The sequence below is a fragment of the Mesocricetus auratus genome, unplaced genomic scaffold, assembly GCF_017639785.1.
Source record: "Mesocricetus auratus isolate SY011 unplaced genomic scaffold, BCM_Maur_2.0 Super-Scaffold_100007, whole genome shotgun sequence".
Classification (NCBI taxonomy): domain Eukaryota; kingdom Metazoa; phylum Chordata; class Mammalia; order Rodentia; family Cricetidae; genus Mesocricetus; species Mesocricetus auratus.
In genome coordinates, this window is record NW_024429191.1 from 26798150 (window position 1) to 26815805 (window position 17656).

Consider the following 17656-nt stretch of genomic DNA (forward strand, 5'->3'; position numbering starts at 1 on the left):
ATGGGGGAGGGAGGGACCAAATAACCTGTGTGAGCCTGGGTGTCCCCAGGGGAGTTTCTTCTACACTTGTGCTCCAACTATACTCAGAAAGAAGACCTCCCATGGGTAATTATTTTCCCTTTGCCATTCAGACCTACCTTGACAAGTTTCAAGGACTCCATTATGAAGAAAGCTTTTAAGACTCATAGAAATGACATTGCTTTAGAAAGTGCTAATGCCTATGGTGCATTGTGCAGCCTGGAGCAGCAGGCTTGCGGCTGCTTTATCACTGATCAGTGGTTTGGTTTTGTGAATGAGAAATTCAGAGGCAACTGTACAATTTAAAATTCCAGTTACCACAGACAAAGAGATACATCTGACATCCTGGTGCAGTAAGCTTTGACTACTTTAATGGAAATAGGTTGGAACTGGGGAAGCCTTCCTCCAAGGAAAGTGATGAAAAACTGCAAGAGAAACATTTTATCTTTGAGATAAAAGGCCTGTTTTCTACAGTTGTTTCTTTCATTAGAACTGTTCCCCAACCTGCCTGCTACTGGTGCTCCATGCAAAATGTATCATTCAAGGAACTGATGCTTTATCATCTTGTCTTTGTACCTAAGGCTTCCTAAGGTGTGTGGTGTGTGGTGTGGGGAGGAAGATCTGGTTTTGTTTATGACTTACATAAATAACATTTCTTCATCTTTTATTGATCCTTAATAATGGATCAGGTACTTAAAAATGGATCAATTTAGGCCGGGTGTTGGTGGCACACGCCTTTAATCCCAGCACTTGAGAGGCAGAGGCAGGTGGATCTCTGTGAGTTTGAGACCAGCCTAGTCTACAAGAGCTAGATCCAGGATAGGCTCCAAAGCCACAGAGAAAACCTGTCTCAAAAAAAAGGAAAAAAAAAGGATCAATTCAACACATTGGCCCAAACATTTAAAATAAATAAAACCAGGGTACTCTCATTGGTCTGCCAACTTGGGCCTTTAGATGTATTCATGTAGAAGGCAGAGGGCTTTTCTGTAGTGATGTAGAATAAGGACCCAAAATGGTAGGCATTCTCACACCCATAAAGCTTCATTTATAATGATGCTGAGTAACAACAGCACCACTATCCGCAAAGGGTCATATCTACGATAGCAACTGATCTTAACACACAGAAGCAGAGGCACATGAATGGAAAACATGTCCCTTTTTCTATTTCCTCCACTCTAAAGGAGCAAAGAAAAGACCCAAATTCCAAAGAGCTAAAGCAAACTGCCATTCATATGGTCATTCCTAGAAATGGCTCCACAAAAATATTTCACTGTTTATTCCTACATATACAAAGATGTTATTGCTTTGCATCCTTCCAATTATTCTGGGGCTATAGGAACAGTGGCTACCTTGGAGGTATGGGTAACAGAGGTCATATAAGGTCAAGAGCATTCTCTGGAGGACCCAGGTGTGGAAGTCTCTCTGGCACATGTAAAGATGCAGTCCTGGTGGGTGCAGATGGACTCAAATATTTTTAGGGAAAAGACTGTGAATCAAGACCACGCTCCTTGGCTCACTTCTGGTCAAGCATCTCTTACCTGAGAAATACCCATGGAAGCCCTCCTGCAAAGAGTGAGAGGAACACAGCTTCCTTATTCCCAAGCTTCTTTTCATTCCACTTTCTCAGTTATCCCAACTCCTCTGAGCTGACTTCTCTCTTAGACATATCCTTCTTAAAATCTCAGCCAAGTTTTATATCCCTAAGCTCCACGGTAACACAGGCTACTCATTGTTCCTGAGAAATCTGCCTTCTGTTCCACTATTTCTAACATATTATACAAGTGCCCTGTAGCTCAGAGGTCAGCAAATGTTTTCTATAAAGGGGCTTATAATAATAACGTTGTTTTGCGGGCCATGCAGTCAATGGTGGGAGGAAAGAGTGACATGGCTCATATAAGACATGTAAATGTTTGTCGTTGTGGACTCAGGCTTGGTCTCCAGTTGTTAGCTTACTGGCCCTTTCTATAGGGTCCACCCTCAAGTAATCTTTGGTCTATGGTTTGCGGATGGATGCCCAGTACCATTTGTCTAGAGAGAGAATGGCCTGAAGGAAGCTAAAAGTCAGTTTTAGTCTGTAAGTGCTGTCCCTTAGTCATGTAACAATTATGAAACCACACACAAAGTTTCTACCTAGATAGATGCTACCATGGAGCTCTTTAAAACCTATGTCATCTTAAGGTAGTCCCTCCAAATGAAACTCTCATGATTTGCCAAACAGACAAGCTGACCAGAACTAAATGATAAGTGTATCTGGAGATCACGTTTTGATATGTAAAATGTTTTCTGAAGAATATTAGCATACTGGAAGTTCTAGGAGGATGGAGAACCATTTGAATCCTGTTATTCCACCAGCTGCTTAAAAGACACAGCGGTGTGATTGTCTAGAAGATACTATCGATAAATATTAGAAAGACTCTAATTTTCAAAAAGTAGGGGTCAACAGACATTAATATAAATGCTGATCCCCTCCACACAAATCTGGAGAAAACATCTCTCATGACTATGCACAAATATTCTGGTTGAAGAGCATTGGGTGGGAGGGTGAGTGGGGGAATTCCTTGACAATTAGGGATGCATTTCACCAGTTTTTAGTCTGAACTGAAATATAATCTTCTCAGGCCTGGGCCTCTGTATTACCTGATGTCCTTTAACAAAATTGAAAACCAGAATTTTGTATCATATATTCCTCTAGAAATCTCTTGATTCATATCCCCAACTGCTAATATTTTTATTGTGTGTTTGTGTGATTTGTTTGTTCTAGAATTCAATTTTGCATGTGTGACCATAATATTGTTCAAATTGTCATAAAATTCCCAAGGAGTATGACTTTTATGCTACAACTGGAAATAAAAACCAGAAGAGATGCTGGGAACCTTTTCTCTTTCTTATTCATAGACAACGGATGTGAGATGGCCAAATGCAATGGCAGTTTGTCTACTTAAATGAGACGAGACACTCCCTCCACCCACCCCCAAACAACCTTATCTTCTTTAAATACTTAGCCACATGTGACTTCAGGGATATGGTATATCTGAAGGAAATGGGGTAGGTTCTTTTAAAAGCTAAGAAGGGCTTTTTATGTGATTTGAAAATGATACCCGTGTGTGATACAGGTAGAGCCTGGCAGAAAGGGCCTATAAGAGGTGCAGAACCCTGGAGCCTCTTACAGGATGCCTTTGTAGATTTCCATGCTGCAAATGGAGCAATTTTAGGTTTCTGCCCTAAGATGGACCCACCCAGTGGCTCTCCATAAGATAGACAGAAAGGGGGTGAGGGGAACCAGGCCTGGCCTAGAAACCAGAAGTCCAAGTCTTGAATCAGGTTAAGTGTCCCTGCTCTGTGGCACCAAGCAGCTGAGGAGTACCTTCCATATGTGCAAACCTCAGCCTGCTGCTTCTGTGTCGTATCAGAACTAGCAAACCTCTTTTTTTTTAATCTCCTACAATAAACCGTTCAGCTTGTGGAATAAGAAAAATTAGAACCTCGTGGAGAACAAAAACAAAAATAAGGGCCACTCGGGCCTACAAATACAACTTTATCCAAGATTGTAGGGCTGCTGCTTCGTCTAGTAGCATCAAGGATCATCTAAGCCAGTTATACCTCTGTTCTGGGCTCCTCAGAGTCCAAATGTGGAAACCACTTGGTTTTTCTACCAGTTTCTGATGCCCAGTCATGACTAAACCATTTCCTTCCAACCACCCAAAATAAACTACAAGATAAATAGGATGTGCTTCTCCTTGCTGAGTGCATTGGCTTAAGGCATAGGCACATTTCCCCCTCTTTGAACAGAGATGGTGTAATCCCCTGTCCCAGCACAAGAGCTGGCCAGGGTGACCCTGGGGCATGGCAATGAAGGTGGGGTGATAAGAGGTAGCTGATGGCGGGAATTAGAGACTATTTCCATATGTGGGTTTGGGTGCTGCTGAGCCCAGGCGACACAGTGATTCTGATGAGGACACATGACTTTGTCTGTATTAACCTGTCATGAGTAATTCTCGCAGCATGTAGTGTCTTAGGTCTGTGATTCCTAAAAACACAGCAGTGAGTTCTGGAACACGAATACCCCAGCACTGACAAAATATGCAAGAGCAAAGCAAGAGAGTTTTGCAAGCCCTTGAAAATATGACATGTCTCTAAATGGCCCACCCATCTCAGCAAACTTGTTAACGTTAGTTTCCCTATGGTACTCTTAGTTAGATTTCCATCTTAAAATAACTTCTCTTGGGGTCTGGGGTTCACTCTTTGGGATTCTGATTGACTTAAGGATTTTGAGTCTGTTGGATAGAGTCATGAGACTCTAAAAGCTTGGAGACAATTTTCCCTTAAATGAGATGTCTCATCCTTGGATTCTTTGTCCCATGGCTTCTAGCCCATGGTGGAAGAGCTGGTATCCTCTTCTATGCTAATCCAAAGCATTTACTCACTGACTGTGGGACAATATGTGAGTTTAAAGGAAGTAGAAGAAGTCGAAGTTACATGAGTGACTTACATTCTATCATAATTCAACCTCCCTGCCCCTATTCATTTAGCCATACAACTAATAGTATGGTCTACAAAGATAGAGTGGTATTTTGATTTCTTGTGACTAATTTCTATGGGTATACCCTATCTTTACCTTGAAGAGCTTAGCTGAAGCTAAGAAAGGGAAACCAAATGTCCATATGTTTAAGACAGCCTCACTATGTAACCCAGGTTGGCCTCCATCACCACAACTTGCCTGGTGTTGTGATTACAAATGCATTAAATGTTGATCATTGCTTGAGAGTGACCCAGAGATTCCCGCCATCACTAATGCCTCTAATGACTCTAAGAGAGAAGCTAGGGGATTACTTGAAAATGTCAATGGATATTCTGTAAGTGCTTTATTCACTGTGTGATTTGAAATTGCCTGGGGAAGATTCTGTCATGTGGGTGATGGGGATGGGATGGAAAAACGACAGTGGATGATGTCACAGGGTCACCCATGGTTCCTTTTGTACTGAAACCTCATTTTATACAGAGGATATATATATTTATTTATATGTATTTATATATATTTATATTCACTCACACGCACAACCCACTCATACACACACTCATACACACACACACAAGGTCTTTGATAGGCTTTCTGTGTTCTAATAAAAATAATTGGCAGCCAATGTCTCAAGCCAAAAAGGGCCTCGATGCTGCCAACAATTGTCCACTGTGGATAGTCCTTCAAAGGCAGACACTTGTGTTTATCTGACAGGTGGAACCAGTTCCTGCCTGGGACAGGAATAACCTCCCATTGGCACAGATGCAGACCTCGAAGACCTTCTGCCTTGTTCCTGTGGGTGTGTAGGATCCTCGAGGCAGTCTAGGTAGTTTGATTTTCGCAGCATCTAACTTAATCTAGAGAGAGAAAAGAGAAAAGAAAGTCATTCAGAGGCTGCCATATGAGTTCTTGAAACTCAGAAAGAGCTGAATATTCCATTCAATTTACACCTCACAAGTACTGACTGTGGGCTGAACAATACTGGTAGTGGGGATAAGACAGACAGCCTCTATTGAGGCTGGAGAGATGGCTCAGGGGTTAAGAGCACTGGCTATTCTTCCAGAGATCCTGAGTTCAAATTCCAGCAATCACAACCATCTATAGTGGGATCAGATGCCCTCTTTTGGCATAAAGTTGACAGAGCACTCATATGCATAAAATAAATAAGTAAATAATAAAATAGTTTCTGATCTCTCTCTCTCTCACACACACCTATAATCTAGCAAGGTTATGCCTTATTGGTTAATGTTAGCATTTTGCAAAAGTGTGATATGCAGAATAAGAATAGTGACATAGAATCAAATAAATGTGGGAATGTCACAGTAAAAAGTTCATTACTATAAGGCAATCATGCCCATGGCCAATATGAAGTTCCCAGAGGACAGTAGAATATATAGCATTGTCTACATTTTAAAAGATTAGTGAACTTTTTTCTTGCTTTCTTTTTCTAATGGTGGCACTAATATTCAACAAAATAAACTTTGAAAAATTCTGGACATACAAAAAATAAGCTGCGTTAAAGGGTGTCCTTAGGGTTTTTTTTTTTAATTATAACTGCCTTCCCCAGAGGTCAAGTTTGAGTGGCTTTGAGCTGCCTTTATGAGTCAGTCTCTGTTTTTATGAGAGTGGCTTGAAGTTCACGGCTATTTGAAGAGGAAGTTGTTATAATGGAAGACTCCATCAGATAAATTCTTTTAAAACAAAAAAAAGCAGATGTCTAACTAGACCAAACATTTTTTTAAAAAGATTCCACTGAGTGGATATAATTATGCAAGAGAGCTAGGCACTCTCTAAGTAGATGTGTAAGGTGGAGTAGTGTTTTACCTTAAAAAGTCAGGCTGCCCTTTTATTTTAATTCTTAAGTGAAACAGTTCACCTATGAACATTTAAAAAAATCCCGTTTTAATCTGCCGTCAAATCAGACTTTTGCTGCTAGGAGAACTTGGCTTAAAAATACAAGTGGCATTTGTGTTCCATGACTGGGGTTGTGTGTGGGTAAGGAGAGTCAACAACACTTACTCTTTGGCCATCTACTTGATCTTGTTGGGTTCTGGCTTGTTTTGACTCGGGGTAGTGCTTAGACCCAACTTCCCATTCACAAAGAGAATCCAAGCACACAACATAAAATAATTACATGTGAATTAAGTTCATTTTAAGTCATATGAGTGTTATATACAACTTAATTATGTGTGTGGATGGACAAAATTTTATTTTAAGCCTATGAGAAACAGATAGATGGAGAGAGAGAGAATTTGGAAACAGTGCTTATTTTCGCAGTCCGTGTGATTTTGTACTTGGGACACATACTCAGCATTATCCTGGTATATCACAAGTAATGCATCATAAATTTTATGTATGGTTTGACTTATAATCATCCTGTTCAACTGTCTCTTGGACTCATTGGGTTGATACTGTGTAAGATTAATCTCAGTGCAAACCAACCTAGGGGAAAGGTTGGCCCCTCAGGCCACTGAACTCCAATTTCTGTCCTTCCCACTCCTTACCTCTCCATCCTTGGATTCCAGTCTCAGCTCACTTCTGCAGGTGGCTTCCATATTGCCTGCTTCTGCATTTATTTCTACCCCTTTTGGGGCTTCCATCACTAGAGATCGTGTTGGGGACTCCAACCTGAAATACAAGCCACAGATTGAAGATCCTTTTTCCTGCGTAGGAATTTCAGGAAGCAGATGATCATGGCATTGGATCTAATTTGTCTAGGTTTTGCCTTACAAGAATACATGTCTGTGACAGGAAAGTGTCAGGGTTCTAGGCTTATCTTCTCCACATTTCACAAAGCTTGTAAGGAAGGTATTCTAGGATCATAGCTTTATCTTATACCTGATGATTGTTTTTATTTCTTTTTATTAAAATTAAACATTTTACCTATATCTCTCATTCTCCATGATTATTAAAAGTAAGAGGATTCTAGCACCTAGCTTTCTAGAATGTTTTCACTCTGTTCTGATTGTGCCTTCGTAAGATCCAGACAGTATGGCAAAGTCAAGAAAATAGATCTAGGTTGCTGGAAAGATGGCTTAGAGGTTAAGAGTGCTCTAGGGGTATCCGATGCCCTCTACTGGCCTACTCCATCAATTGCATGCACATGTATATACAACTCCTACCCCAAACATATACATACACAACTAAATTAAAAATAAGAGGTCAAACTTTCACTGTTTGCAGATGATATGATAGTTTACATCAATGACCCAAAGAACTCTACCAGGGAACTCTTACAGCTGATTAACACCTTCAGCAAAGTGGCAGGCTACAAGATCAACTCAAGAAAATCAGTAGCCCTACTATATACAGATGATAAAAGGGCTGAGAAAGAAATCAGAGAAACATCACCCTTTACAATTGCCACACACAACATAAAATACCTTGGGGTAACGCTAACCAAACAAGTGAAAGACCTGTATCACAAGAACTTTGAATCTTTTAAGAAAGAAATTAAAGAAGCCCTCAGAAAATAAAAAGATCTCCCATGCTCTTGGATAGGTAGGATCAATGTAGTAAAAATGGCAATCCTGCCAAAAGCAATCTACAGATTCAATGCAATCCCCATTAAAATCCCAGCACAATTCTTCACAGACCTTGAAAGAACGATAATCAATTTTATATGGAAAAACAAAAGACCCAGGATAGCCAAAACAACCCTGTTCAACAAGGTAACGTCCGGAGGCATCACCATCCCTGACTTCAAGCTCTATTATAGAGCTATAGTCCTGAAAACAGCTTGGTATTGGCACAAAAATAGACAGGTAGACCAATGGAATCGAATTGAAAACCCGGGTATTAACCCACACACGTATGAACATCTGATCTTTGACAAAGAAGCTAAAAATATACAATGGAATAAAGAAAGCATCTTCAACAAATGGTGCTGGCATAACTGGAGGCTGTCATGTAGAAGAATGTGGATCGATCCATGTTTATCACCATGCACAAAACTTAAGTCCAAATGGATCAAAGACCTCAACATAAATCCAGCCACACTGAACCTCTTAGAAGAGAAAGTGCGTGGTACCCTTGAACGAATTGGTACAGGAGACAGCTTCCTGAACATAACACCACTAGCACAGACAGCAAGATCAACAATTAATAAATGGGACCTCCTGAAACTGAGAAGCTTCTGTAAGGCAAAGGACACAGTCAACAAGACAAAAAGGCAGCCCACAGAATGGGAAAAAATATTCACTAATCCCACATCTGACAGAGGGTTGATCTCCAAAATTTACAAAGAACTCAAGAAGCAAGTCTCCAAAACATCAAAGGACCCAATTAAAAAGTGGGCTGCAGAACTAAATAGAGAATTTTCAATAGAGGAGTCTAAAATGGCTGAGAGGCACTTGAGAAAGTGCTCAACATCCTTAGCCATCCGGGAAATGCAAATCAAAACAACTCTGAGATACCATCTCACTCCTGTCAGAATGGCTAAAATCAAAAACACCAATGACAATTTATGCTGGAGAGTATGTGGTGAAAGGGGGACACTCCTCCAATGCTGGTGGGAGTGCCAACTGGTTCAGCCACTTTGGAAATCAGTATGGAGATTCCTCAGAAAAATGGGAATAAACCTACCACAAGACCCAGCAACTCCACTCTTAAGCATATATCCAAAAGATGCCCATTCATACAACAAAGATGTCTCTTCCACTATATTATAGCAGCATTATTTGTAATAGCCAGAACTTGGAAGCAGCCTAGATGTCCCTCAACCGAAGAGTGGATAGAGAAAATATGGTACATTTACACAATGGAGTACTATTCAGCAGGAAAAAAACAATGGAATTCTGAGATCCACAGGCAAATGGATGACACTAGAAGAAACCATCCTGAGTGAGGTAACCCAGTCACAAAAAGAGAAACATGGCATGTACTCTCTCATATATGGATTTTAGACATAGATCTGGGGAGGGCCAGCCTACAATCCCATGGCCAGAGACTCTGGGAAACAGAAACTTCATTCAGTGGCTGATTTAAGAAGAGGCAGACTCCCTAGGTTAAGTACTAAGCTGAACTCAAGAAAGCCAGTAACAGAGAGGGAGGACTGATGACCAAAGGGATTAAGACTGGGCTGGTTTAACCCCCAGAAACAGCTGACCTGACAAAGGTTAACTCTTGAATCCCAGGCATCAGCCTGGGAATCCAGCATGGGACTGATCAAGACCCCCTGAATGTGAGTGTCAGTGAGGAGGCCTAGGTAATCTATTGAGCCTTGGGTAGCAGATCAGTACCCATCCAAGTATACATACGGACTTTGGACTCCCATCCAACAATGTGAGGTGCACTCTCACCCTGAACTCTTGGGGAAGGGTCTAGGCCCTGCCCTAGATGAAATGACAGACTATGGACACCCCCATGGAGGGCCTCACCCTCCCTGTGGAAATGAGGGGATAATGGGTGGGTTGGGGAGAGGGCATGGGAGGAGGGAAGGGAAAGGGAGAGGGACCTGGAACTGACTTGTGAAGCAACCTTGTTTCTTATGTAAATTTAAACTGAAAAATAAATAAATAAAAAAAATCATAAGTGCCTATTTTGGGTCACTTCTAGGAGCACAGTGGAGAAGTCCTAAATTGGGGTTTAAAAAAAAAGATCATTTAAAGTAAGAAAATATATGTAAGACAGTCTTAAGCACAACAATTTAAACTTAAAACATAACATTAGCCATCATAATAAAGGGGACACCTCATGGTTTGATTTTAAGAGATCTATAAAGGAAAATTGCCTCTAACCTGCAAGTCCCATTTGCCCAAGGACAGATATATAACTTCTTGAAATGCTGGGTGCTGCTGTTCATGTACAGTAACAAGCTGTGTATTTTTACTTTTGTAAACAAGCTTGCTTGCCTCAACTGCACAATACGTATTCTTGATTGCAGGAAGGCATAACATACATAGCCTTGTGAGTTCTGCTTTCCTAAGCCCCTGACTAATGTAATTTGGTGACATACTCTGAAGTATGCATCCCAGATATGGACCTGGCCAGTATCTATGGTCTCTTATTTATTAAAATTTATTCATGGTCATACTGGTGAATCTTTGAATTACTCCAGATTCATAACATTATAACCACAGTCAATTATTTTTTCTTTTCCTCCCTAAATCCTCAAAACCTCAGTTTCTTTATCTACAAAGTTCAAGTCAGACCTGGAATTAGAGAATATGACTTGCTCTAAAATACCATGCTTGCAGGTGGAATATTACTTACCTGAGATTCTTGGAAACCAAACTTGTTCTGAGTTTGGAAATGTCTAGAGCTTAGTAGACCTTACTGGAACATTCTTTATCTGAAATCCCCAAATGCTCCAGATAATGGCTTTCTAGTGGCACTCAATTATTTTTGGAATTTGAAGCATATTGAGACTTTTCAGATTAGGGACAGTAACTCTGCTCTAGTGTTGGCATTGTTATATCAGCAAAAAAGAGTTCTTAAGTCCCACTTTGTGATGTAGATTTAGAATAGACCAAGGGCTGCCTGGGTCAGGGAGGGGCACTAGTTGAGGCATGAAGAGGGATCATTTTGGGTGGTGGGACAGTGATATATATCTTGGTTATAGTTCCACATGGATTCTGTGTCTTTATGCATTTTTGAAAATACAAAATGATGAGTCAATTCTAGCAATTTGTAATAAAAATTAACCTTGTTCTATGTCAATTATAAGGGCAAAATGGGATGGTATGCCACCACAAGTTTTTTGACCAGCTTACTTTAATGAGAAAGAGTTCAGTCATCCCCATTGATCTTCTAGATTTGAACAATGTTATGAACCCCTCTGATAAGTGAGGGGTTCATGAAGATCCTCTTCATTTCAGAGAAAGCAGCTCATCCAAGGAGCAGGACCTAGCAATGGCTTTAGAATTGTCTTTCTTCTTCAAGTCAGTTTCCCTAGTTACTGTTTCCAACTTTCATATTTCTTGAACATGTTGAAAAGTGTATCTCCCTTTTACCCACTGCTGGCTTTCCTACCACTCCATTCATGGGTAGGCTAACCTTTTAGTGCCTCAGAAAAATGGTCACAAGGACAAACTAGCTAGTGAGTTGTCACCACAGAGCAATTCCATCATATCAATATAGATACTGGGCAATGCTCCTCTACCCCCCATGTTCTCAATTACTTCCAGGATGCAGCCTTGTCCTTGAGGGTTCCCCTCATATAATAACTTCACCGGATTCATAAAGAGAAGTATCAGGGCCACCATACATCTCCTTACAAAAGACTTTCCCTTCTACTTGGTTCATTCTTTCCTTACTGATCTCACTTCCCTGTGTGTTGCAAAAATCTCTCCAATCCATAGTCTCATCACAAGACTTCCACCAAGATTGCCCCAGTCAGGTCCTTTTTGCTTATTATATGACTTCATTTGCAGAGGGCTTTTCTCAGGGAATAATCTCAGTGCAGTGTGGATGAACTTTTGTTACTAGCACAAGAAGAAGCCATGTTCATTCAGGGCAACCAAGCTTAGACTTTCATTTAACCCATGAGTTTGTCCCAGGTTGATGATCTCCTCTCACTCCTGACACAGACAGACAGCTTTGGACACTCCCCTCGCCTCCCCCCTCCTACAGAGTCTGGCTAATTTAGGCAGATTATCCGGAGTTGTCTTACCTCTTGACTTCTAACAATATTAATCCCATTCTCACTGCATCATGCATTTCCGTTCTTTTAACACTATGCCCAGCTCATCTGTGACACAGCTGTCTTCCCAGGAGAAATAACTCATGCTGTTTTCCTTCATTCCTTTTTCCATCTCTGTCTCCTCTTATTTCACCAGTTAACTTAGCATTTAATTCACTTCCCTCTTTTGCACACTAGGTCATCACTAACTGTAACCATGTGTCTGAAGTGTTTCCTTAATCTATATCTGTCTTAATCTATTTTGATAAGATGATATTTCCTTTCAAAACCTCCCTAATCTTCCTAGGAAAGATTTGAATTCCTATGCTGCTCAGTCATTTAGAATTTGATCTTGTTTTCTTTGTTGGTCTTTGTTGTTCTTTAAAAACTGTACTTATTATTGTTGTATGAGGGAAGGGCATAAGTGCCCCTGTGCATGTGTGGAGGTCAGAAGACAGCATGGTTCTCTTCTCCACTTTTATATGACTTTCCAGCATAGAACTCAAGTTGCCAGGCTTGTACTCTAACTCCCTTACCCTTTGAGTCAGATCTCTGGCTCTGGTCTTATTTCTTCCTACAACCATCACCTTTATTTTTACTGAAGATTTATGAGGTGACACTGTATATAGGGTATTGCAAGTGGGATCATAGTCTTCAGAAAACCCAGCCAATGTAGTGTCCTTATATTTCTGGTTGTTATAAACAAGTAGCTACACTTAAGGGACTTGATCAGGGTTATTATATTTACCCTCAAATGGAGGAAATCAGATTTGAACCTAATTCAGTACAAACCAAAGCCAGTATGTTGCCTACTAGACTGTATCACTTCTAGAAAAAACTATTTTCCACCATCTATATTGTTATTCTGTAAATAAACGCCACTCTTTCTTCATGGATTTAGTGCTTATGTTTCCAGGATGTGTCCATAAATGAGAGTGAAAAGGTAGTACCATATATGGCCAAGTGATGCACATGTCACATTCTGTCCAAAGTCACACAGTACTTCTCACATTTAAGTAGTTTACATCAGTGACACCAAATCCCAAACATACTGAATATGCTCATACATTGTACCTATAATTCACAGTGAGTAAATCTGTGAAAATATAGTTTGAGGTAGAGTGAAAAGAAAATCAACAAAGAGATTATGTGCAGGGGCTAGAGAACTCATTAGAAAATAATGGTGTCATGTGAGGCATCAGAATTTCCTTTATTTTTTGGCTATTAGTTAAGGTAGCCAGGACATCTGAAAGGATCTGAGTCAGACAAGTAGACTTAAAACTGAATGGTATCTTCCCAACCCCAGCCTTGAAAGTACCAGAACAATAAGAAAGGCAGCCACTGTGAAATGTCTCATTGTAAAGGTGATGCAAGATGCATCTTGTTATGAGTACCTCCTGGGAGCAGAAACAAGAAGATATCCTACTGTCTGCTTCACAACTCTTCTGGGTGGTCTCTCTTATTCAGGGTGACACACTACAGTTTGATCATATGCTAAATTTTGCGCTAAGAAAAAAATCTCTTGAAAGAGTCCTTGGGAACCATAGAGGGCAAAACACTCTTGAAGTGATACCTATCCATTTTGACCACAGATCAACAACCAGAACATGACTGCTTTTTTTTTCTTATTACTATTTTTTAAATTTATTTTTCAGTTTAAATTTAGATAATAAACAAGGTTGCTTCACAAGTCAGTTCCAGGTCCCTTTCCCTTTCCCTCCCCTCCTCCCATGCCTCCCCCCCCAACCCCCCATTATCCCCTCATTTCCCCAGGGAGGGTGAGGCCCTCCATGGGGGTGTCCATAGTCTGTCATATCATCTAGGGCAGGGCCTAGACCCTTCCCCAAGAGTTCAGGGTGAGAGTGCACCTCACATTGTTCTATGGGAGTCCAAAGTCCGTGTGTATACTTGGGATGGGTACTGATCTGCTGCCCAAGGCTCAATAGATTACCTAGGCCTCCTCACTGACACTCACATTCAGGGGTTCTTGATCAGTCCCACATGACTGCTTTTGTGACATAAAGATGAAGGTTGTGGAAAAGTGTTGAGGATTCTGCTGACTCTTGGAAATGAATGTTGCTATCATTGAGAAAAAATGCAACCTCCAAGAAAGAATTAAGGAAAGGAAGAGAAAGACCAGGAGGGAGGAATTGTCAGTGTGAGTTTGTGGAAGTGCTGGGCTCAGTAACTGATGAGTGGTACTGGTGTGGAACCAACACATCTGCAGGTGTTATCTTATTGCAGCGCTGTAAACTCAGGTGCCCAAAGGGACTAATTAGCCAGTGCTAGTAAGCACTACAAGGAAGCTTTAAGTAAAAGGACAGTGCCAGCATAGCGGGACCTGCAATTGATGCTGGCGTGGATATGAAGGAGATGATGGAGATGCTGTCTACAGAGGTGGCTGCTGCTTTAATCTGTCTGTTACTTAGGATTCTGATTTTTAAAAACCTGATTTTCTTTGGAGTCATTAAATTCCACAACTAAATGTAAAGTCTTTATAAAAATAAAGGAGGAAATACATTGGCAAAGCATGGTGTCTTCATGCTCCCCACTTTCTTTTAAGACTAAAAGGGAAATGCTTACCTTTGTGGTACCCACAGCTCATCTCCTCCATCCCACAGATCCCTTTCCTTTCTCACTAATAAATACTATTAGGACTTTGTGTTTATCACCTTCTCTCTTTTTTCACAGCTACTCACTTGCCTCCTTGATGTATTGTTTCCTTCTGCATGTTTTAAACCTTGCACCAAGAATAACTCCACTTACGTATTTCTTTAGTAACTACTATGTACCCCATCATATTCTTGAGATTCACACATAGCCCATCAGATGACTGTAGTTTATTCTGTTTTCCTGGTGTCACCGTATACTATGATTTAATTTTGTATTGCTCCATTCGAGATCTGGTTTCAGGCTTTTGTTTCTATACACTTTGGGATGTGTCACTCTTGCAGACATAGAATAGACTTAATAGTCCTGAGATAGGCATAGCTGAGGCATATAAGAACATATCACACAGCCTTCAAAATGATTACTCAATTTGACTTCCTCTCTAGCAATGTAGAAAGTGCTAACCAGTGCACTTTGGAAATGTTAAAGAGAGGATACTATTGTCTTTACAATTGTATTTCCTTAATTAGCCAGAGAGTGAATCATCTTTTCACTTGGAAGCCATGTGAGTTTTTTATCAGTGAACTATTTGTTCTATTTTAGTTTTTTTTACTTTCAATTTTCTAGATATGGTTTACAAATAAATATGCTAAAAATCTCAGTTCTATACATATATGTTTTTTTCTTTTCATTTGTCATTTGTTCATTCTACACTTAGCATAGTCTATGAATATCAGTGTAGCTTTCCAGGTTTAATGTAGATAAGTAGTTTGTACCTTTTATAACTTATTAGAGCAATAGTACTTCCAGTGTGGTCATGATTTTCACAACATCTGTAACTTGCTGATTACTGAGTTTCGTGCATGGGATCATGCTGGGGTTGGACTGACACAGATTGTTATGATAGCATTGTATGTGAAAAACATCTGGAACTCTATCATACGTGACATTTTTATAATCTCCTCTTTTGGGGATTTCCAGTCTCATTGTTTTATCTGTCTATTCTTGAGAAGTACTTACAGAATGTCAGCTTACCTTAAGGGTTCTAGTGTTCTTCACACGTGGTAAGGTAAATCTTACCCATAGCTTCTTCAAAAATCCTTAACCATTCTTGGTTTTCCATGTAGCTTTGGATTCAAGTATCACAAGGAAACATGGAGTGAGTTTGTTACCCTTTAAAAACATCTGTGTGTGTGTGTGTGTGTGTGTGTGTGTTTTCACATTTATGTACCATAACATACCTAAGGAGGTCAGACAAGTTGTCAGAGTTGATTCTTTCCTTCCATCATGTGACTCCATCTAAGTCAGGTGGCCAGAACTGGCAGTGGGTGTCTTCACCCACGGAGTTGTCTTACTGGCTTTAGTTGGCTTTTGCTGGGATTTGAGTCCTACCCACTATCATTGTGTTTGTCTAGTTATGTTTTCTTTGATGCATTTCAGTAATTTAATGTTGTCGCACATAGCTTTATACCTCAAACATTTGTGATCTTATTTCTATTAAAACTAATTATAGTATAATATGTTTTATAATTCTTTTCAGGTTGATTTTAATAAGCAACTTTTTTTTGTTTTCCCATTTCACATAACAGCTTAAGTTTTACCTCTTTTTTTAAAATCTGTGGCTCTGTCTTCTTCCCCTTTGAACTGTACCACCAGAGGTTTGTTTTAAGATCCAAAGAACTAATTTTTTTCTACCATCACTCCTATTTAATCTTTATTTTCAGTTCCTGAATTCCTTCCTGTCTTTTCATTTCAAATATGTTTGAAAAATTCACCAGCTATTCTAACTTTTAACATGTGCTACATCCTAAATCCTTACATTTCTAGAATATATGCATTCATATACATGCTAACAGCATCCTCAGAAAACACTTATTAGTTGTGACTTTTATAAAAAATTGCAATATGATCACTCCTGTGGCCTCTAAGCTATTCTTATTTCTTGAATTCTAAAAATATGAGAGTTCCCAGAACAGATTTCTGGATATGCCTACTATATGTTTTTATTATTGATTCTGAGCTTTTGAACATAGTCTTTCAACTGACAATCCTATAGTAGAGACTGTTTTCTGTATGGAATCAAAGTTGAAAGTACCTTCTTTGGGTCTGATAATATCAGTTTTTATAAACCTTCTATGAGCCTGTGTACTTCAGGGGCTGGCAGCATGTTCTTTATGTCTTATTAACTAGTTAATTGCTCTGTTTGGTATTTTTGTTTTGAGATATGTTTATGTGATTGGTAGCTTTTCTTTTTTTTTGATACAGGGTCTCAATATATAGCCTTTGTTGGCCCAGAAATTACAATATAGTCCAGGCCAGCCTCAATCTCACAGAGCTCTATCTGCCACTGTCTTCCAAACAATGGGGTTAAAGGTGTGTACCACACACCCTGCACTGATTTTTTTTTCATTTTTAAGAGAGGTATGTTATTAGATACCAACTTTCAGTTTTCTACTTTTATTTTCATCTTATCAATAATTAATGACTCTTGATTTTTCTTTATAATCTTTTCCCACGTGTGTTAAAATTCAGAAATGCATTGCTATAGTCATTCTGACTCTGTATCTTGCAGTATTTTCCTGGCGGAGATTTCCTTATACTTTCAAATATGAGCCATGAAATGTGACTATATTCCAGATATGTGCCTTATGTAGTTGATTACTTTTTACTTCATATGGCGTTTCTTTGCATGTGTGTGTGTGTACACACTAGTATGTGCTCATGAAGAGGTCAGTTTGATGTTGACTGTCTTCCTCTATTGCTCTCCACTTTATGTGTTGAGACGGGGTCTCTTGCAGAACCTAGAGCTTGCATATTTGATTAGATGGCCATCAAGCCCCTGGGGTTTTCCTATCTTTATCTCCCAGCCCCATGATTAGATGTGTACACCC

The 17656-nt window shown here is 39.8% G+C and overlaps 1 protein-coding gene across 4 annotated transcripts in view; it reads right to left on the minus strand.

Moving 5' to 3' along the window:
* Positions 1-4865: 4865 nt before the first annotated feature.
* The window catches only part of Sgcd (sarcoglycan delta), a 601123-nt gene continuing 588332 nt past the window's right edge, over positions 4866-17656 (minus strand). For 3 of the 4 annotated variants that reach the window (XM_040747904.1, XM_040747903.1, XM_040747906.1), the window contains 2 exons: positions 7039-7162; positions 4866-5391 (listed from right to left, as the gene is read on the minus strand). In XM_040747904.1, coding sequence (XP_040603838.1) covers positions 5218-5391; positions 7039-7162 — 298 coding nt within the window. In that variant the 3' untranslated portion in view covers positions 4866-5217. 4 annotated transcript variants of the gene reach the window in all.